This window comes from Carassius gibelio, chromosome B3 (genome assembly GCF_023724105.1).
Source record: "Carassius gibelio isolate Cgi1373 ecotype wild population from Czech Republic chromosome B3, carGib1.2-hapl.c, whole genome shotgun sequence".
Classification (NCBI taxonomy): domain Eukaryota; kingdom Metazoa; phylum Chordata; class Actinopteri; order Cypriniformes; family Cyprinidae; genus Carassius; species Carassius gibelio.
Genome location: NC_068398.1, coordinates 23,961,316 through 23,985,010, shown reverse-complemented (window position 1 = coordinate 23,985,010; position 23,695 = coordinate 23,961,316). Strand labels below are relative to the sequence as shown.

At 36.9% G+C, this 23,695-nt stretch overlaps 1 protein-coding gene across 1 annotated transcript; it reads left to right on the top strand.

The window, feature by feature from the left end:
* Window positions 1-143: 143 nt before the first annotated feature.
* Window positions 144-23,172, top strand: LOC127951876 (potassium voltage-gated channel subfamily H member 4-like). The gene is made up of 16 exons (XM_052549960.1): window positions 144-858; window positions 8,306-8,539; window positions 9,062-9,193; window positions 9,286-9,410; window positions 11,675-11,936; window positions 12,511-12,668; window positions 12,925-13,132; window positions 14,310-14,504; window positions 14,705-14,904; window positions 16,705-16,954; window positions 18,544-18,743; window positions 19,473-19,511; window positions 20,267-20,619; window positions 20,778-20,863; window positions 21,685-21,761; window positions 21,892-23,172. The coding sequence occupies exons 1-16, from the start codon at window positions 783-785 to the stop codon at window positions 22,777-22,779; spliced, it is 3,483 nt and encodes a 1,160-aa protein (XP_052405920.1). The 5' UTR covers window positions 144-782; the 3' UTR covers window positions 22,780-23,172.
* The last annotated feature ends 523 nt before the right edge of the window (window positions 23,173-23,695 follow it).

Below are 23,695 nucleotides of genomic sequence, written 5' to 3'. Positions count from 1 at the left end.
TTTTTCCATTGTTACTCTTTGTGCTTCTTCCTTTTGAAAGAGAGCGAGAGAGAAAGAGAACGAGAGAGAAAGAGAACGAGAGAGAAAGAGGGAGGGACAGAAGAGTAGAGAGATAGCAGTGAGTGGAAGAGAGCTGCAGTAGATTGTGCACCTGCCTCAGTCAGGACACAACGGATGAAAAGGAAGCAAAGGGTGCAAAGAATAATCTGACCTCCTATTCGGACAACCTAAAAAGCCCAAAAGAGAACAGAAATTCAAAGAAAAAAAGAGACTTGTGGACAAGCTGTGTGGAGACTGAGGGGGACATTGAAGAGACACAACACAAGCAACAAAGGAAAGAGATGAAGCCTTGTATACTGGGCAGCTTTTGAGAGAAGAAGACAGAAAATCCCGCTGTTTCAGGAACAAGAGCAGAGCAGATGTACCAAACTGATGGGCTGTAGAAAATGAGCGCAATATCACCACAAATTAGACAAACTTAACCATCCAGGCATAGACTGCTGGGCGACAAGAATGCATCCTACCAAACTACGGTTTCCTGAGCTCAGCGTTGCATCTGATTACTGCACCACATGCTCTTTAAAGCAGAGACACTGAAGATTGGAGTTGAAACTGCTGCAGAAGGCTTTCCGCTGAACTGATACGGTCCTTAACAAGCAGCCATTAGCACCTTGTACAAGGCAGCCACCAACACAGTTTGAACTTCAGACAAAATCACCTCACCTCTCTAGTTTCACTCGCTCTCTGTTCTGTATGTGATGGAGCTCTGAGGATTAATCATCATGCCTGTGATGAAAGGGCTCCTGGCCCCTCAGAACACCTTTCTTGATACCATCGCCAAGCGCTTTGATGGCACACGTGAGTAATTCTGTCAGAGCTTTTATCCTCGGAGACTCTGAAACTCTTTCTAATGCAGCTTCTGACCTTATGTATAAAATGTGAAAGCTGTTTCAAGTCTTACTATGATAGGCTTTACTAATATATTGAATTAGCTTTTATTTATATTTTTCTTTTATTTTGACCATTTCATTTCATTCGTGCTTTTATCACTTTTATCCTTTGTTTCTTAAAAATGTAAATGTCTTTAACTTATTTTATAATAATAATTATGTTACTACTTTCATTTTTAAAATTGGTTAGAAGGCAACATTTCTTTTTTTAAGTAGAATTTACATTATTATATTATTAATATTTAGTTTAAACTTTATTACTTTTAATTAACAATAACAATACTGTTTCAAATTCTCAATGACTAGTTAAGAATCTGTAACTTATAAGTCTTCAAAGGCTAAAGACTTTTTTTGCTCATTAAATATTTTTCAGACAGTTTTTTAAGCAATATATGTAAACATTTAAAATATAAATATTTAAAATAATGAGATTATGTTACATCAATTGTAATATAAAAAAAAAATCATCATGTGTAAAGATCGGAATACTTGAATGAGAAATACAGAATGTCTTTCTCGGGCAGATTCTATTTGCTGTGATTTAAGATCTTCGTATTTGTCATTTAAGCCATCATATTGCTTTTTATGTTTATTGCTTGTTCCTTTGTTCAGAGGCTCTCTGTGGGAGTCCCTTGTTTTATGACAAATTAAGTGAGCATTTTAGGCTTATAGGAGCATGTCATTATGGTGTGATTACAAAAAGTATGGATATGTCATAAGAAGTGCAGTATGAGTCAAATATATTAAGTGTTTACTTAATATATTTGAATTCAGCAGGCAGATCAATGCAGAAATGTTGCCATCCTTGAAGGTTGAATGTCTTTTTTTAGTGTCAGTAGGTCAGAAGAGGAATGTGTTGTATCATCTTGAGAAATTGTACTTGGTAATGTTCTATAGTCGTGTTTTTTTTTTTTTTGCTGTATTGATAAATCTAGGCTGAACTGTTGTATTTGAGCATTTCTGTGTGTACAGAACTACTTGAAAAAACCCTGAAGTGTTATTCATTGCAAGAACGGCACTCAATGTTCAGTAGGGTGGGAGTTATGCTTTACAATTATTTGCAAGTACGAGCAAACAAATGATGGAGGGCAATAGATGATGGGATCATTTTGTGTAAGTGGTCCTCACTCCCTCTCTACCTGCCATCATGTCTGTCGAGAGAACTCAAAGCACACCAAAGCTATGAAGGTGGGCATGACTAAACCTTGAATGTGCGATAGTGTGTGCTGAAGTGTTGAATTTCCCCTATCTGCTCTGAACTGACAGACACAGTGGTGTTAGTGTGTTATAGTCTGATCCTTCAATACAGGTGTAAGTCACAGAGTTTGTTCATCTCACCCAGTCATTTAGGATACTCAACGCTTTGTACACTGCACCCAAATCTGATTCATTTTTCAAATGAAATCTTTTTGTGTACTCTCAGAAAAAAAGTTCAAAAGCTTTCACTGGGGCAGTACCCTTTAAAAAGTTTACACCTACCTTATTTACCCATAAAAAAGGTACATATTAGTACCTAAAGTATATCTATTAGTACGTTTTGACAAGGTACTGAGAGTTTGTCAAAGGGGTGAAATCAGATGTGTTTGTTCAGCGCATGTGAATTTGAACACTATGGGTTGAATTTGGTGATGCAAATACAAATAATACAACAATGCAAAGACAAAATCCACTTAAAAACCAATTCAGCATCATATTTTGTGTAAATGTGGTTTGAACTGGGTTTGTAAGATTGGGATTTCATATAGTTTTTTTCTGTTCACACTACAAACAACTAAACAAATTCAAACTGGATTCACTTTGAAATATTAAACTTGCTTCAGCTGCATTCTGTGTTTATTATCTGCTGCATGTGTGGTAAATGTGCATTTAATTCAGCCCAACACATATAGGTTTCACTATTGGTGCAAATACACCAATAACCGGTGACTTGTTTTGATTTTTTCACATCAAGTTTGGACTGCAAGAACCTTAACTAGACTTTTCACTCTACGGTCAAACAGATTCTAGGTACAGTTGTACGTTTCAAACAGACAATCACTAAGAATCTTGTTCTGGTCTAATAAGAACTCGCACCATCTTCACCCAGCCTGAATATCAGATATATTGAAGCATCTGGTGTCAGTCTTCCTGTTTAGACTGTAAGGAGTCTCTTAATGAGCTCTCAGGAGATTTCGCCATCAGTAGCCTTTCACCTTTTCAGCACTCGTGTGTGATAAGGCTATTAAAAAAAGAAAAATTACAAACCAATGGCAGCACCTGCTCAACAAGCAGAAATATTTATAGCCATATGTGACCCTGGACCACAAAACCAGTCTTAAGTCGCTGGGGTATAATTGTAGCAATAGCCAAAAATACATTGTATGGGTCAAAATTATAGATTTTTCTTTTATAACAAAAGTCATTAGGATATTCATGTTCCATGAAGATATTTTGTACATTTTCTACTGTAAATATATGAAAACTTATTTTTTTTGTTTAGTAATTTGCAATGATAAGAACTTCATTTAGACAATTTTAAAGGCGATTTTCCCAATATTTTGATTTGTTTGCACCCTCTGATTCCTAATTTTCAAATTTAGCAAAATATTGGTCCTAACAAACCATACATCAATGGAAAGCTTATTTATTCTTTCAGATGATGTATAAACTTAATTTAGAAAAAGAAATTGACCCTTGTGACTGGTTTTGTGGTCCAGGGTAACATATTATCTAAAAATAAGCAAAAGGCTTTTGCTTTCTCTTGTCCTTTCTTCCTTAGCTACTGCTTTTCTTTGGAACGTAGGGGGAAATGTCTCTGCGCGTTGCTCTTAACAAAAGCAATGTCCTTAACTCACTGTAAAGCCAATCATATAAATCAAATGAATCATTCCCTCTGCCATTCGGGGACAGATTTTCACACTATGAAATGTCACGCTGACCATTTGCTCTCTCACTTTTCAGAACAACCTCCTGCTATCGTGTCACACCCGTCCTAAGCAACACTGGCTGTCTAAATTCAGCGTCAGTATGTACATGTGTGAGCGAGAGACGTGATGTTGAGAGTTTGTATGCCTCGGTATCGCCACCCTTCTCTCTCTCCCTTGTTTTTTCCTTTCTCCTTCATAATCGCTTAAATCACTTTTAATTAGCAGTGGCAGACTAAAGGTCTGAAGAGGATTATTAAAACAGAGAGGTGCTTGACAAAGCCTTGAAGAATCCATGTCCTCTTTTTTAGCCTGTACTTCATTAAAACTATTGTTTTGATCATGCATAACAGTCTATATCATAAAGTTGGTAAGTTTTTTATGTTTTTGCAAGAAGTCTCTTTATCCCACCAAAAATTATATATATGTTTAGTGCTGTCAAATGATTAATTGCATCCAAAATAAATGTTTTTGCTTGCATAATATATCTGTGTTTTGAGTATATTTATTACGTATATATAAATATACACACATGCTGTAGATGTCTATATTTATATTCAGATAATTTATTGTAATGTCGTTTGTAATGGGCTTTATTGTTTTTGCCTTGTCGCTCCAGCCAGGACATAGCATCACAGTATGGTGAAGGGCATAACATTTCTGTCACTCTGTCACGATTGAGGTATTCGGCCAATCACAATGCACTGGATAGCTGGCCAATCAGAACACACCTCACTTTTCAGAACGATGAGCATTTAAGAAAGGTGGAGCATAGAGGAGAAACAATAATGTACAGTATGTGGAAAATAATGTGTTTTTTAACCTTAAACTGCATAAACACATTATTTTTAGCAACATGATGTGACCCCTTTAATATAAAATATTTTTTATATATATATATATATATATATATATATATATATATATATATATATATATATACAGTGCATGCATGTGTGTGTGTGTGTGTGTGTGTTTATTTACATATACATAATAAATATACACAACACACATACAGTACATATATTATGTAAAAAAAACATATTTTGGATGTGATTAACTGTGATTACTCAATTGACAGCACTAATATAATATATATATATATATATATATAGCCTACTTTACAATGTAATTTATTTGTGATGCAAAGCTGAATTTTTAGCATCACTATTATTAGTCTTCACTTTAACAAGCTGATTTGCTGCTCCTGAAACATTTATTATTATTATTGTCCATCTTGAAAACAGTTGTACTGCTTAATATTTGTGTGGACACTGCGATAGAAAGTTTAAAAGAAGAGCATCTATTTAAAATGGAAACCATTTATAACATTATGCATGTCTTTACTGTCACATTTGATAAATTGTGTGTGTCCTTCCTGAGTAAAAGTATTAATTTCTTTCTATTAAAAAAGAAAGTATTACTGTCATGTCGTGTTTTTCATAGCCTTGAGACTTTTTTGAGGTGCCTGTTCAGGAGCATCCTGGCTATTGCCTCAGTTTTAACATCTGTGTATATTTTATTTGCAGTTATTTGCAGCTTTCTCTTGACAATTTAAGCCTAGTGTCATATATTCTCTCATCCTGCTATTTGCCAAGTATTTTGTGTACTGTACTGTTAGTCATTTCGGAAAAAAGAGCATAAGAGTGAAAATGTCACAGCAGGTGTTTTGAAAAACCCATTTCTTTATGCGCGGGTGTATATTTTCTCTTAGATTGCATAGATAAAAAAAAAACAGTTTTCATAGTTTCTATTAAAAATAAACTATAGACACAGTTTCCTGGTAACCTCAGCGACAGAAATAAGCACACGACATATGCCTTTTTATATATATATATATTTCCATAGCAACCAGATACCAAGAACACCTTAATACCAGAGCACATAATGATAGTTTTCATAGCTGTCAGTTGCACAGTATCATCTCACCATCTAGGAAATCTGAATCTGTCAAAACCATTGGCTTCTGCAGCACTAACTGCGTGTATTTGAATGGATCGATAGGGAAAAGATTGCATGTGTGAAGAATATATACACAGTGTATATGTTTGTGTGTATATACATGAGTGTGTATGTGTATGAGTGTTGTAATTTACACATTTTACTATCCCACCTAGTTCTGAATAACATGATTATTATATCCACAAATTCTGAACTAGGCCTATTTAGTTATATTCTGAACTTTTCCTATTTTTGAGCGCAATGTTCTTCATAATGCTGGCTTCACGTCTGGTTTTGGCCTTTTTTGGGCTTGTTCTAGCTCAACAGGTTGATATTAAGCATATTTTTGCTTTTGCATCTAGAGTAATATTATAATGTGCAGCATTCTTGCTAGCTTATCTGATACCACAGACAGATTCCAGCCTGTGATAGGGATAAACATTAAAATCGTGCAAGACAAATTGGCAATCTCAAGTTACAATCTTGCATGTCAACTGTAGCAGAATAATTTTAGACCAATAATATCATTGTATGAAATAATATTAGCAACAGATGAAGTAAAACCCTATCAGATATCAAGTGCCTTTCTCATATGTACGCATATCAATGGATGAAATCCGATCCCCCGAATAGTGTATTTGCTCATTTAAGAACCTCGATCTCTTCATATCCTCATGCTCTGGTTCATGATGTCAGTGGCGTAGAAGCAGCGCTAACACTAGGCTTGTTCTCTGTGCTGAGGTTGGTGGTGAGGTCATGCATCTTACTTAAGCTTTATTTATAGTTTCTCTGCACCAACATTGTCTATTGATTCTTACACAAGCAAGGAACAATTGAACGCATGGATGGATGAAACGCTTTGTGTAGATGTGCAAAGTGAAACATGATATGGATCAATTACATGTTGTGAACAATATTTAAAAGGGGGCTACAAAAGTGTTTCGTGTATTCGAAGTTGTTCACATTGTTAAAGAGATGGATTATCATGCTAAACATGACAAAAGTTTAAAAAAATAATAATTTGGACAAATCTGAAAATCTTACTTCCGGGTTGGTACAAGTTTCCAGTAGCCCCCCAGGCAAGGAAGTCGACCGGAAGTTGAAGTCGTCCGTGTGCCGCATCTTGTAGCAGAACTTCACTTGGGTTAGCATCCCATTGACTCCCATTCATTTTGGCGTCACTTTGACAGTGAATAACTTTACATCTGAGGCGTTTAAAGAAAACAGTTTTTGTTAAAATAGGCTAACGATTGCGTCATAACCACTCGACTCTCTGTCGCATTACCGTACAGACAGAAGGAGAAGCTCGCAGGCAATTAACTTAATATGGCGTACTGGTGTTACATTTTAAAATACTATACAAAATAATGAATCAGAATACTCCTGCCAAAGAACTCCCTGCTCAAGCTCGCCGTCTCTGCAAGATTAACGATGGCAGTTTGCACGCACAGCTACTAGAAGATTTACTTCTGTCAGACAGGTTGCTGACGTCGTCAAGCTTAGTTTGAGTCTGCGTGTCAAAAACGGAAGTGCTAAAAAACGCTAAAACTGGGCTTCACTTGTCTCAACTGAGTTCCAATGGGGTCGCTGTGTCCATTTCTTTTACTGTCTATGGTAGCCCCTCAGACTTCTCCTTTCGGCTGTTTTTTTTTTTTTTTGACCGTGGATCTAATGACGTAGACAAGAACGGAACATAGAGTGGAACTCCTTATATGAGCATTTCTCTGGAAAAGCACGCTTGCGCACACACATTAACCAGAGGATAGCGAGACCGCTCACATCAAAGCTTTTCATTGGGAGATCGTCGCCAGCGCTGCATAGGATTTGTTTGAGAATGTCTCCAAATAAGTGTGTGTTTGGATGCGATGGAAAGTTTACCATGTTCAGCTTCCCAAAGAACCCAGCGTTAAATGAACAGTGGATGCGGGTGTTTTTTCCGGGGCAGCAACGGAGTGTATCAAGTGCGTTTGTGTGTCTTCCATTAAGATTATTTGTCAAAGCTCTTCTGAATGACCAAATGAGTGGATATAAATTATTTTCTGTGTGTTTGTTCATTAATGGTGATCAAGTACACAAATAAACTGAGTTTCGATGCATATATTACTTCCACATGTGTAGCTTGTGTACATGTTCAGTAGCATCAGGGAAAGAGTGCTGCCCAGTTTGGGGACCAAAATACTCAAAACTCATACACAAGCACCCACGGTCAATCATTCTTATATAATCTCCACCCCTGCAAAACTTGGGTGAAATGAATAGCAATGTTGTCATGGAAACAGTACACACATCTTTTAGTTTTCTACCAGTGATCTAAAGAATTCAGAATAACAGGAAATCTATAATTAGCTTGCTAATGAGCAGGCGAGAAGGAGCAAGTACTACTGTATATGGTAATACAGTGTTCTTTATATGATAATGGTGAACATCCTGAATTAATTTTGCAAAGTGGGTGACTTTTTTACATCTCACGGTTTTCCAATTCTTTCCTTTGTGTGTCTTTGGTGTGTACAGACAGCAACTTCCTGCTGGGAAATGCTCAGGGGAGTCGCGGGTACCCCATCGTGTACTGTTCGGATGGGTTCTGCGAGCTCACCGGGTTTGCACGTACAGAGGTAATGAAGAAGACATGCACATGTCAGTTCCTGCACGGACAGGAAACAAGTGAGAGAGTCACTCAGCAGGTGGAGAAAACCCTGGAAGGACAGAGAGAGTTCCAGACGGAGGTCCGCTATTACAGGAAGAACGGTAAAGACCATTCATCGTATCTTTTGCAGAACTTCATAAAATGAGAAATGTAACAGTTTGGACATAAATGTCTTTACAGTCATTTTTGATCAATGTAATGCATCCTTGCTTAATAAAATTGTAGTTAGGTTTTTTTTTCTGAATGAAAGACTATCACAGTTTCCAACATTGTTGTCAGCATTGATTATAATAAATGTATTTTGAGCACCAAGACAGCATATTAGAATGATTTCTGATGGAAAATGTAACACTGAAAAACTGAATACATTACTTTTTTTAAATATATTACAATAGGAAACTGTTCTTTTAAATTGTAATACTATTTTACAATATTACAGTTTTTACTCTATTTTGGATTAAATATTGCAGCCTTGGTGAGAGACGACTTTTAAAAACATTCATTTTTTTTATTATTATTATTTTTTTTTTTATTAATCTTAATTATTCCAGACTTCAGACCAGTAGTGTATATTTGTATTTCAAATATCTGGAGCTTTCATAGTCTGCCTTCTGTGACTCCAGGTACCACATTCTGGTGTCTGCTGGACATTGTCCCTATTAAAAATGAGAAAGGAGAAGTGGTTCTTTTTCTCTTATCCTTCAAAAACATCACTGACTCGTATGGCAAATCACATCCGGGCTCAAACACAGAAGGTAACTGACCACATTTGTATCCAAATAATAGTTGTTCTTTTATCATTTTGGCATCTGTATTTTTACACTTTATATACTTGTGTGTTTGTCAGAGGACGGCCCTCTCAACAGGAAGTCCGGTGGAACTCAACTGAGTCAAGCTCGTGAGCGTGGCCGCAGCGTCCTGTACCATCTGACCTGTCAGTTCACCAACACCAGCAAAAGGAAGCTGCCAAATGTAAGTAGATATGAAAATCATTCTCTCTCACCTTTGTGGAGGATTTAGTGTGGCAAATCAGAGTCAATATTCTGAAACATCAACTGAGTATGTTGCACTTACAAGTAATGTGGCATCCAGTTAATAAACTAAGTACAAATTACTGAGCGCTGTGCACCTATCAAATATGCTTGATTAGCAAAATTGTTGAAGTTTTGATGAACCCAAGTGCAGCTTTTATTCAGAGTAATCCAAACATCCAAACAAACAAAGAAAAATTTGACTTGGCATGAACAGACTTGACTCACCGACAGCATATTACAACATCAATGTTTGACAGGAGACAATGGCAACATGAGGGCTATTTAAATCAAATAATACAGGTCACAAGAACCAACCAGACAGATTTGAAATCAGAATCTCAGGTAAATATATTAATTCATGGTAAAAAAAACAAAAAAAAAAACATCTTTGAATGAACAATTGTTCAAATCCAAAAATCGCTCTTGTGCTCTATGCCTATTTTAGTCACTGTGTGAATTTATTCTGCTGTACTTGTTCTGCTCAAGTTAGAAGGTTATTTCTGTGAGTTTGCAGTCTGTACTGAATGTTACAAAATTAAAAGAATAATGGCACAAAAGTTCTTTATTTAAGATGTCCTTGTGAACTGCAAGCAAAAAAAAAAAAAAAAAAAAACATACAGCATGTTCAGTGCAGTCCATTCCCAAAACTAAATAGAGGGAATGCAATAGTAATCGTGTGCACGTTTTAGTACATTGAGGGAACGAATTAGTAAATCGTGTGCACAATTCATTAATTTTTTCTTGCATGTCATGTGTGGGGCTCCAACAACCGACTCTTTCAAGTCGATTCTTTTATCGAATAATGAGAGTGGGGTAAGTTGAGCCACCACCTGTATTTTGGAAACTGTACAGTTTTACTGTCAGGTGACCATGTATTTTGGAACCATCCATCATTTCTGCCAGATTAAAAGGAGAAACATATGAGAGGAGTGGAACGCACCCATTAAAAGCTGTTTTTGGCTGTTTGTTTCCCAAAATGGTAGCTATGTAGAAAATGCTGTGGGGTAAATTGATCCAACTTTCCTCGCCATAAGACATTGAAGTTGAATCTCTACATCTTTAATGTGATATTATGCAACTGGTTTAGTTTATCATAATATATACATATTATTTGCAGTTTATTCGATTTTTGACAGTGACAAGTGCACCAAAATCCTTCTCTAAACAGAGCCAGATTCTTTTTTTTTTTCACTTTGTAATCATATATATATATCTTTCCACCTGTAGTCCCTAATGTCCTGGGTGCATTTCCCAAAACCAAAATTGATAACCTGTTGGCAACTTAGTTGGTTGGCAATGGGAAATTGTATTGCAACCAACAAAGTTACTAACCTAGTTACAGTAGCAACTATTGTTTTGGGAAATGCACCCCTGTTCGACATTTAAGAAAAAATACCATGCCAAGAATCTTTTGACTAAAATGTTTAGTACTTTTAGTGACATTTACTCCTTCATTCTTATTCAGTTTTTATTTAATCTTACTCAACAAATTCGGTTTAGTCTGTTTTGGGGAAGGATACAACTTTGGTGTTCAACAGAAATGCAAGCAATTAAAACATTGTAATTTAAACTTCATTTGGTTGGTTTTATGTTAAGCCACCTTTAATAAGAAAGTAAAAGAATGAAACTAACTAAAATAGGTAAATTTTGTTACAATTTCCACATGGGTTTTGATCAGATTTTGCACTCAGATGGTGCATCTACCGACTGACTTGGGTCAATTTACCCCTAACCTGGAGCAAACTGAGCCACATTAGTTTGAGTATATTTCACTTACATTCCTCTACTAAAGCTACTAAAAATTAGTGGGTTAAGATGAGCCAATATTAACTTTTGTGGTCCTCAAGATAATGTCAAATAGATAGAATTACAATAAAGTATCTACAGTAAGTTCAGGATGTTTCCTACCATTTTAAATTATAAAAAAATACATCTCAGACAAATGGTTCTTAAAATATGGCTTCTTATAAAAAAGTGTTCCCTGAATCGAGAACGTTTTGAGTCAGAGTCCAGGAACTAAGGACATTCTCTCTTGTGGTGAGGTACAATTAGCATTAAGAGTTGCCCTGGCATTTCAGCACACTCTTAGTAAAAATGATATCTAAGATTATATCCTAGTTTCAAATTACTCATGTGCAAGGTTTATAATTTAAACATATGTTCGAAACAAATAAAAAGATGTTCTTTTCATGTTTTTCACAGCATGTTTTTTCACCGCCGACTCTCCCGGAATACAAGGTGGCATCGGTGCAGAAATCCCGCTTCATTTTACTTCATTACAGCGTGTGCAAAGCATTGTGGGACTGGTTGATCCTCCTTGCAACTTTTTACGTGGCTGTCACCGTCCCATACAACGTCTGCTTCTCCTCCCCTGACGACAGCGAACCTAGCAACCCGGACTGTGACTCCGCCTCCAGAACCACCCTTGTCAGTGACATAGCCGTGGAGATGCTCTTCATCCTTGGTGAGTGTGGTTTTGTGGAAAATTGCGTCCTATGTCTCCTTTTTGTGCTTCATGTCTACCTCTGTTCCATTTCTAAACAGTGCTAACTTCTGAGTGCTAACTCTGCAGAGCTCAGAGCTGCTTTCACCTTAAACATGTTAACAAAGTGTCAATCACACGCTCATTCCCAACCGAGACCATCTTTCAAATCCACTCTCCCGATATAACCTGTTTTTTTACACAAAGCATACAACTAAATCTCTTTTATATAAAAATAATATTACTATGAATTATACAGAAGCCCCACTGTGACCTGAAGCAAGTGGTGATTTAATAAACCCCATGCAGACAGATAAGTGGTTGATGGGACTAAATGTACCATGGAATAAGGATCTGCACGGAACAGGATTCATGAATATTTATTCAGTCCAGCATGTACGAGGCTTCATCACTCTGATTAGCATGTTTTTAATATTCATGCTTTTACAGTCAATATTGATGTTTGATTGAAAGGGCACTGTTTGAGGGCTCTGGTGAGAAATTTGATTTTTGAATGCTGTAAACAAATCCTATTTTTGTTCATTTGTTTTACTAGATATCGTTCTGAATTTCCGAACCACCTACGTTGGGCCTGCGGGTCAGGTGGTTTATGACACTCGCTCCATCTGTTTACACTACTGTACTACCTGGTTCGTCCTGGACCTCATCGCTGCGCTGCCCTTTGATCTACTCTATTTATTCAACATCTCAGTGGTGAGAATGCATATTAAACATTTAAATACTATAAAAATAGTTTTTTTTCCTATTGTGTTTTGTCATTTTGTGAGTCATCTTTTATTAATCATATTTATTGTATATTACAGTAGTGGTTTCATGCAGCCAAAGTTATATATGTAGATTAATACAAAATTAAACTTTTGACTGAGAGTTGATGATTTCCCTTCATTTTTAATATTTATCATCATTTTCATAGTGTAAGGCTGCACTTAATGTGTGTGTGTTTTGGTAGACTTCCCTCGTGCACTTGTTGAAGACCGTGCGTCTGCTGCGTCTCCTGCGCTTGCTGCAGAAGCTGGATGGTTATTCTCAGTACAGTGCTGTGGTCTTGACACTACTGATGTCTGTATTTGCCCTGCTGGCACACTGGTTGGCCTGCGTTTGGTACGTCATTGGACGCAAAGAGCTCGCCAGCAATGACCCCCTGACCTGGGACATTGGTAAGGGGCTGTATGGTTTCTCTGTGTATTAAGATGCCAGATATATTCACTGCCATTCAGCAGTTCAGGGCTCAGTGAGATTTTTATTTATTTTTTGTTATTATAAACGAGTCTTAATGTTATTTAAGACTGTGTTTATTTGATCAAAAATACATTAAAACAGTAATATTGTAAAATATTATGACAGTTTAAAATAACTGTTTTCTATTTTAATATATTTTTCAATGTAATTTATTCCTGTGATGGCAGAGCTGATATTTCAGCGTCATAACTCCAGCCTTTAATGTCACATGATCCTTCAGAAATCAATCTTATATGATGATTTGATTCTCAATAAGTTTTTGGATGGTAGTCATTGTTGGGGAGGTTACTTTGGAAATGTAATAAGTTATGGATTACAAGTAAGTGCCCTATTTAAAATGTAACAAGTAGTGTAACAATTACAGTTCCTTTTTAAAGTAATGGAACTGATTACATATGATTACTTTGTTAAGTTACTTTTCTAAATTTCCATTTTAACTGTTAATCATTTTCAAACATTTAAAGCAGGCAGTAGAACTCAACAATGATTACTGTCAGGGTTTCAAAATCACTTGAATTAAGATCAAAATAATTGAATATTAAAGCACAGCCACCACGAAATCAGACTTTAGCACCTTTTTACTTGAGGCCAAAACAGATTTTAAATCATAACAAGATATAGTTGAATAGTTATAATACAGTTTTTAAAATCAAAACTTTTCCCAGCTATGGCAGGAAACACTGGCATCAGTGCATTGGAAAGAACAGTTAATCTTAAAATGTAAAGCATATGCATAAACCCAAATAGGAAATAAAACAAGCATGTGTCCTATACTCTTGAAACATTGCTGTCTCATTGCTGTCATTGCTGAAAATAAATCCATTAAATCTGTGTGTGTGTGGAAATATTCAGATGTAACCCCCTTTGTAATCTTTACCATTTTCCTAAGTAACTGTAATTTAATTGCACATTTTAAAATTACAGTGACATTTATTTTTTTATTAAATTATATAATTATTTTACATGTAACAATGGTAGTGTATAACAATTGATTGCTTGTCTTTTAGATCACTAACTTTTTAAGTCAATATGAAGAAGATGTTTCAATCCCTTATTTGTTTTTTCACCTGTTTCCACGGTTTCTGTGCTCTGTAGGTTGGCTGCAGGAGTTGGGCAAGCGTCTGGAGACTCCTTACACGAATGGTACAGTTGGCGGCCCATCTTTGCGCAGCGCCTACATCGCATCGCTCTACTTCACATTGAGCAGTCTGACAAGCGTTGGGTTCGGAAACGTCTGTGCCAACACAGACGCTGAGAAGATCTTCTCCATCTGTACCATGCTTATCGGGGGTGTGTTCACCAGTGTGTTTCGGGCCTCATGTATAATTAGCTTGTTTGTAGGTCAAGAGAGCCTCATTTTGGTAACCATTTATTTAAAAAAAAGTTTCATTTCAGAAAGTTTGGTATCTAATTTAAGATTTAGCACATATTGTTCACTGAGATGACTCAGACAGCCAATTATTCAAGACTCTCTTGCATTCTTCTCACAGCCCTGATGCACGCCGTGGTGTTTGGAAACGTGACAGCCATCATCCAGCGCATGTACTCCCGCCGTTCGCTCTACCACACACGCATGAAGGATCTGAAGGACTTCATCCGTGTGCACCGCCTGCCCCAGCAGCTGAAGCAGCGCATGCTGGAGTACTTCCAGACCACTTGGTCTGTCAACAATGGTATCAACGCCAACGAGGTGAGACCTTACAAACTATGCCATGATGTAGTTCCCGAACGGGGGCTGTGGAGCATATGACTGCAGTGTTTACACGGTGCCATGAGAGTCTAATTCACTTGCTTCATCTTCAATATATAATCGAGTGGAGGCTCAGGTCGGTTCTTTGTTTTAATATAAAGCGTTTTTAGAATAAAGTGTTCTATGGAGTTCAGTGCAATATAAAGGGTTATATATAGAACCCCAATTACGTTTTTTTTTTCTAAGCGTGTAGAAGTCCCCATCAGAGTTTGATAACATACTAGTATCATTAGATGGAGAACAATTTATGAGCACAGATCTAGGTCACAGCTACTTTCAATAAGCTAATTATAGCTTCTTGAGACATTCACTAATGCAGAATACTGTCATTGTTATAACAGTGGTAATTGGATCGCCCACAATGAAAAGACCTACATCTAATTAAAAAAGAAACAGGAAGATCTTGGGTGTTGTGTTGGGGAAGATACTTTAAAGCTGTAAAAAGTTACAAGCTACTAATTTAAAAGTTTAGTTATACTACAGTTAAAGATATTCTTTTAAAAATCCCCAAAAGTAGGTAGTACACTGTTTTTAGGAGCGGTTTCAAGCCTTCAAGGGTTTTTTATTTAATTTCATTTTATAAGCAAGTGCATACATTTGAAGACTTTATAATGCCATTTATATACAATGAAGACATTTAGCATGTTAAAATAGTATTATTAGTATTATTAGTAAATAATATTCTGAGGAAATTGTTTCACTGAAAAATATAAAGCAGTACAACTGTTTTCAGCAGACTGGAGTAAATTAAAATATATTTGAATGGAAAACTTTTATTATAAAATTGTAATAATATTTCACAATACTGCTGGATTTACTGTATTTTGTTCAAATAAATCCAGCCTTGTTGAATATGCGAGACTTTAACATAAAAAAATCATACTGGCCACAGACGTTTTAACAGTAGTGGATATAAAGAGATCACATATCTTTTTATATAATCACGTATCTTTTCATATGATCAAGGTAAATCATTAGAAAGATATTCAAATAAATTAAATAAAACTAATAAAAACTAAAAAAGTCCGATTTTATTTTCAAGTTGGAAATCATAAACAGTAGCATTTCGGTACAAATGTACAGAACATATCCATTTAAAAGAATCTGCGAATCATTCTTGCATATTGATTTAAATGAACCATTTGAACTGATCGGACCATTTAGAAGAACATAATTTCATAATTTCTTCAGCTCAGCTGTAAAGCTTTGTGCGTAAAAAAATATTAGAACAAAAGTAGCATTTTGCAGTAAAAGCTACATTATCTGCTGCAGTCACACCACTAAAAAGGAAGTTTAGTAAGTAGCAATGCTACATTTAGTAGTTACTCCCCAACACTGTATTTGTGGGAAGAAAAAAACTGAAGTGTGGTTTAGCTCATTTACACTCTGATCTGTCATGCTACTAATTTATGCAGTGATTGAACAACAGCACAAAAAAGCACTGCAAACAGTTAACAGGAACACCCTTCAAATAGTTACTGTACTCTGCTGATATTGCATCTTGTTGATCACATTGAAAGACAGTTGATGCACAATAAAATAGAAAGACCTTAGTAGGAATATTAAATTATTACATGCAAATTTATTGCTATACTGTACATTTACACACCAATTTACCATCAACCACAGCTTTTAAATCTTGATTTGTTTGTTTTTGTTTTGTATATTAAGACACAGCCATGACCTTTACATCACCCCGTGGCATTGTGGGTAATGTCCATTTTTCTTCCTGTCCGTTAGCTTTTACATGACTTCCCAGACGAGCTGCGGGCAGACATCGCCATGCACCTGAACAAAGACATTCTGCAGCTGCCGCTCTTTGCCTCCGCCAGTAGAGGCTGCTTGCGGTCACTATCTTTGCACATTAAGACCTCCTTCTGTGCACCTGGAGAGTACCTCATTCGTCATGGAGATGCCCTGCATGCTCAACACTTCGTCTGTTCAGGGTCTTTAGAGGTCCTCAAGGACGGCATGGTGCTTGCCATACTGGGTATGTTATACAGACATATAGACAAGAGGCTGTGGAGGGGTGTTATCAAAACAGTCACAAAGTGATCCAACTTGTTTAGCCCAAAATGAAAATTACCCCATGTTTTACCCTCAAGCTATCCTAGATGTATTTGATTTTCTTCTTTCAGATGAGTACTATCAGAGTTATATATTTTTTTTTAATGACGGGGTCCCCCAAGCTTTATAATGGCAGTGAATGGGGGCTGAGATTTTGAAGCCCAAAAAAGTGCATCCAACCATCATAAAAAGGGCTCCACATGGCTCAGATGGGTAAATAAAAGCCTTCTGAAGTGAAGCGATGTGTTTGTGTAAGAATAATATCCGTATTTACAATACACGATTAATCACATCCAAAATAAACGTTTTTGATTATATAATATATGTGTTCGTGTGTGTGTGTGTGTGTGTGTGTGTGTGAGTGTGTGTGTCTGTACTGTGCATATTTATTATGTATATTTAAATACACACACATGCATGTATATATTTAAGAAAAAAATATATTTTTATAAATTGCATATATTGAATATACTGTATAACAAATTATATGAACATAAATATATACATGTAAATACATGTAAATTAGGGGTGCTCCGATCACGATCGGCCGATCGTTAATGCGCATCTCGTCAGTAAAGCCGGTTTTCTAATCAGCCGTTAATTCCATCAGGTGCGTGATTTCACATAGAGCAGCTGTTACTACACAGAGCCGTTGTTAATAGAGAAAATGGGCCAATAAACGCTGAAAATTAACGAGATTTGCGCATCTTCTCTATTAACAACGGCTCTGTGTAGTAACAGCTGCTCTATGAGAAATCACGCACCTGATGGAATTAATCGCTGATTAGATAACCGGTTTTACTGACGAGATGCGCATAACGATCGGCCGATCGTGATCGGAGCACCCCTAATGTAAATATTTTCAAAATATATACTATATATGTATATATAATATATGTTTGTCTTTATATATATATGTAATAAATATACACAGTACACACACACATACTATTTAAACTAAAACTTTTATTTTGGATGTAATTAATCGTGATTAATTGTTTCCCAGCACGATTTATAAACCATAATCTCCTTTAAGCTCTTTTTTTTGGGTTTCAAAATCTTGACCCGCATTCACTACCATTATAAGGCTCGGAAGAGACAGGATATTTTTTTTTATGTAACCCTGACTGTATTTGTCTGAAAGAAGAAAGTCATATACTGTACACAAGGCTGAGTAAATCATGGGGTAATTTTCATTTTTGGGTGAGCTATCCAATCCTTTTAAAAACCCAATCAACTCCCTGAAGGCAGTGCTTTCAGCCCATTTACATCTAGCAGGCTAGATCTCGGCAAACAATATTTTAAAACAATGAAATGTTAGTACCAGCTGTCGTGGTTGATGCAGCTGGTGCAACTCAAGCCAAATAAATAAGCATCTGCTAGTCGATCTGATAGATTGATAGATAATGAATTAAAACGATAAGCTTGGATCTGCACAGGTTTTGTTTATCTTGGTGCAATTAAACCAAACAACTTGACTGGCGTGTACTGACATGTTTGTCTGGTGTACAGGTAAGGGAGACCTGATTGGTGCTGACCTGCCTGGGAAGGATCAGGTGATCAAAGCTAACGCAGATGTAAAGGCTCTGACTTACTGTGATCTGCAGTACATCAGCGTCAGAGCGCTGCAGGAGGTTCTGGAGCTCTACCCAGAATATGGCAGCCGCTTTAATGAGGACATACACCACAACCTCACCTACAACCTCAGAGAGGTAAAGTACCATGTGCAAATTACATCTGGAACTGATTGGCCAATCTCTGTTTTCAGAGTTGCGGAGTTTTATATTTTTGTGACATGCATTTTAATGACCATTAAACCATTGTCTTTTCAGTTGACTTTCTTACATTGCTCTGCTAGTCTCTTGTATCATTCAGCTGTCCCTTTCTTTTATAAACAACAATTCAGTCTTAAATTGAATCAACACATCAAGTTCTTTTATCTGATTGGTTTGGGAGGTATTGGTGCAATAAACAGAATCACATATAATTAATTTCAAAATATTTTAAACAACAATTCATTTTTTTCATGTATATATTCAGTTCATTCACTACCATTCACAGGTTTGGGGTCAGTAAGATTTTTTCAAGTAACTCTCTTCTGCTCACCAAGGCTGCATTTATTTGATCGAAAATACAGTAAAACTGTAAAATTGTGAATTATTACTAGTTATTATTATAACTTTTCCTTGTATATCTTTTGCATAGATGTTCAGCACATAGTTAGAATGAGCTTGTATAATATGTGCATGCACTTCTTAGCTTCTCAAAGCATGGTACAGAGTAAAAAATTACAAGAAGAAATAAAATAAACAATAAATCAACAAGGCATAAAACAATTAACAATAACCAGGTTGCATTAAGTGTTGTACCACATTGGCATGTGTGCTCTGTTTTCGAGCTTGATACATTATGGTTCTCATAGTTTTCATTTATCCCAACAGGGCCAAGCCAGATTCTCTCGCTCAGCTCGACTCTCACAGGTAACGAGCAGATTCATCACATACTTTCACAGTCCAAAATGTTCAAGTTTTTACATTCTTTTTAACCTTTCCATTCACACTCTCAATTCTGCACACATGCACAGTCATATCCATACTTACAAAAGGCCACCTTGCATAAGCTCCCAATTATTAGTGTGACTCTGAACTGCAGACGTGTGTGTGTGCCACATCAGAGTTGGCGGCAGCAACTCATCTGGATGTGGCTGAATCCTCTTGCTGTGCCAGCTGTCTTACTGATCAGAACAGCTACACACACAAGCCGAAGGGAGGATACACACAGAGTCACACACACAGAAGAACACGATGACACACACAGAACAGTGCCTCATAGATCATTTTGAGTATTCTTTCCTAAAAGCTGAGAGCATGAAACCCCAAAAAACCCAAAAGCGAGCGGTTCATATAAAAAAAAAAAGAAGAAATGTATTTTTATTCCTTTTTGAGTTCAGTTGGTCTATTTAATGAAGTAAATCCTATGAGTACATATTAGATGTCAGGTTGCCATGACTCACAGTTTGCCATCTCCGTAACACAATTATCTGCTTAGGTTAGATATTTCTTTCTAAATGTTGTCCAGTTTTTATGTTTTGATGATTGTCAATTTCTTATGCCAGCTGCATTTATTTGATCAAAAATAAAATGCAAACCGTAATTGTGAAATATTGTTAAAATAACTCATTTGTATTCTAATATATCTTAAAAGGTCATCACCAAACCCCTTTTTTTACTTCCAGGAACACTTCGATGATTCCAAGCTGCCGTTTATTGTGGAGGCAGAGCAAGAGGAGGATGCTGGACAGGACCTGGGCAGGAAGCCCTTGCTCTCTGGCTTGGCCGGTCCGTCGTCTCAGAATAATCTGAGTGCTATGTTAGGGGAGGAGTTTCGACACCTTAGCATGCTCCGTCTCTGCAGATCTCCCATTCAAAGCTCCCGGGTACAAAGCCCTTCTCTTCAGATGCCACCCCATGAGGATCTGTGTCCAGCTGCAGTTCCTGTCCCGAGAATAGACAAGATCCCCTGCCACAGACCAGCCAAACTACTCATTCCCACCCTGAATTGTGTCAGCCCACTGGACCTGAGCCCCCGGTGAGAAGAACCTAGAATTCATTATTACTTTTTATTATTACATTCCCTACAATTATTTTTGACATAATCTCTAGAAACGAGGAAACATCCAAATACAACGATTATTGATACTTAGAGCTGATTACTGATGCACTAATATTCTCTTGTTTGACCTGTAGGGTTGTCGATGGCATTGAGGATAACGAACATAGTTTTCACTTCAATGTTGAGCACAGCGAGCCATCTCCGAACACAGAGGTCAAAGGTGAGGTGGACTAGTGCATTATGGTTTAGATCAGAGGTTCTCAACATTTTTTACTCCAAGACCCCCTCACTGTCCATATTTTAGAGTTTGGCACAAACTCTAGAAAACTTTATTTTTATCAAAATTTGTCGAGGCCCCCTGGTTGAGAGCTATTGGTTTAGATTTACTGTAGAAATGCTGTTGTATAAAACACTGTGTAAGTTTTTAGACTCGTGATGATAATTCGGTCATATTTTTTTATTCATTTATATTAATTAATTAAATTAATCGTTTCAATCAAAATCTATAAATCTCACACCAGTCGAACTGTCCCTTTCACTAAATATGTCAACACGCTTTTTACATGTCTTCATTGTACTATTATGTTATTAATAGGAAATGGCATTGCAATTGACAACCTGTATGTTCATGGTCACACTTTAAATAGTGTTCTATTATGACATAAAGGTCAAAAATGGTTTGGCCATTACCCAGATTTCCCATTTCATGTAAACACCTTTTTTTTGCATTCTGGCAGCTTGTTAAATATGCACATTGCTTTCGATTAGTTATCCGTGTTTTGATGTACATGAACAGTAAACACACTCATAATGCTCATTTAGGTCACTGTTAATTGTACCCCTACTGTCACTGGTAAACACAAATACATAATTGTTATTGGTTCACTTCCACTGAAAAAAAACAACAGCTGCAAATTCAGTCATTTTCGGTTGCTATAATTCAAGGAGCGGGAAATGAGATCCTGGTGGAAATTATATATATTATATTATGATACATTTTGCTTAAAAATGTCTGTTTCTTACTTCTTTTGGTCTTTTTAGACCCATTTCAGGTTGGTGCAAACCTTCTCCTTGAGACAGAGGAGGTCAGACAGAGTCTCCGTCAACTCAATACAGAGGTATCAGGAAAAACCTACTGTTAATCTTAAGCAATAATACTTTTAAATAATAGTTTTTCTTAATATTAAATAGTGTTTATGACATTTATCACCGTTAATTGTCATTCACTATATTCTGATTCTGTTTCAGATGAACCACCTGAACCAGGAAGTGTCCTCACTGACCAAGGAGCTCCACGAAATGATGCGATTCCTGCATATGCATGTGACCCCACCTCACTTCGCTTCCTCTTTCACCCCCTTCAGCTCTTTCAGTTGTCATACATCATCCAACTGTACCAACGTGGCGTCCTCGACCAGCGACTGGCCGTCCAGGCTGGCTTTTAACATGTCTGCCAGCCCTTGCTTGCAGCCAGAGGCGTCTCAGAGAGATTCTTTAGGATCCAGACACACATGCATTTGCAGCGGGAGCCATGCCCAGGAAAGAGGCTCCATCTTGGGGCAGGAAGGGGACATAGAGCACCTCCATCAAGCTCCCAGTCCTCACTCAACCTATTTTCCATGCTGCCCTGACCAGGAAAGGGTCGCAACCTTGGGTGTAGAGAGTCAGCCAAACTCATATCAGACTTCTCAAACTACACCCAACTCTCCTTATCTTGGACAGCATGTTCCTCGCAATGGTGGGTCACTCTTAGGCTTGGTGGCATTTCCTTCCAGTGGTTTGGCTCCTCAGGTTAGCAGTGGGAGTCCCACTAACACATTGTCTCTGTGCACCCATAACATCCAGAGTCAGTCGCATCCATCTTTAAATGTACAAATGACCTCTGACCTGCACACCAGGGCACCCACACCCATCCATTTATCAGTTACACCAACCGGCCCATCAGAGCCTCTTACAGCAGTCAGTTCACTTTTGCATTCTAGGATTTGTAGTTCCAGCTTGCTGCACTTCCCCACAGGTCCAAGACAGAATGACATGGTGGGATCGAGTCCTGTTCACACACTTGAGCCCATCGTATCATCCACTGGAGAGAAACAGGGGAAACCAGGACCTGCTGAAGAGCGACACAATGACTGAGCCATCGCTGAGCAGGAGAGATGGACATATTAAGAGTATTCAGGGCCGTGCACAGACCTTTTGAGGGGCATGTGCTGAAACTGAAAAAGGGCACCCCCTCCCTTTTTTTATATCAATTATATATATTCTCTTTTTTAGCTATTCTGTTTGGTTTCATAGGCTAATTTGTATTATTTGGTTAACATTATTATGAATGACATTGAGAACAGGGGAAGGTGAGCAATGAGTCAAGTATTTTTGACAAACTTTTTTGAAATATAATTTAAGTAATTATGTCCAACTCAATTCCAGATTATAAAAACTATAGCCATACCGTTACTATAACATATCCAACATGTATCCGCCTTCCTGGCAAAAATTTGATACTGTGGTGGACCAGGGATGTTGGTCTCTTGAAGGTCTCTTATTCACTACACTTTCCCTAAAATAAGCCAGCAATGAAAAAATAAATAAAAATAGATTTTATAAGATAAAGATTTCACAGTGATCTTCTGTAATTTTTTTTAGTTACTACTACATTACTGTAGTAAAACCATGTTTTACTACATTTTATACAGAGAGTATATGGATAGTATACCATAAGATGATTAGCCTAAATGTTAATAAATTAAGTGTATCAGCAATCATAAATCAAAGAAGAAATTTCTTAGAAATATATTTATCTAGGTGATGAGGATCACTCGTCGCTTTGTGTAAGTTCCAGTACGAAACAGCGCGGGTGCGCACCTGTTATGATTTTCCGATGGTTAAAAACTAATTATATGTTGTTGTATTACTTATCAATATATAGTTTTTGACCAGCGAATGCGTGCAAATGTTATTTATTTATTTTTTGTCATTAAAACGGCGACGGTCTGCCGCTGCCGGCATCACATTACATTTTCATCTAACTACAGGTTACAAAATAGTTTTTGTA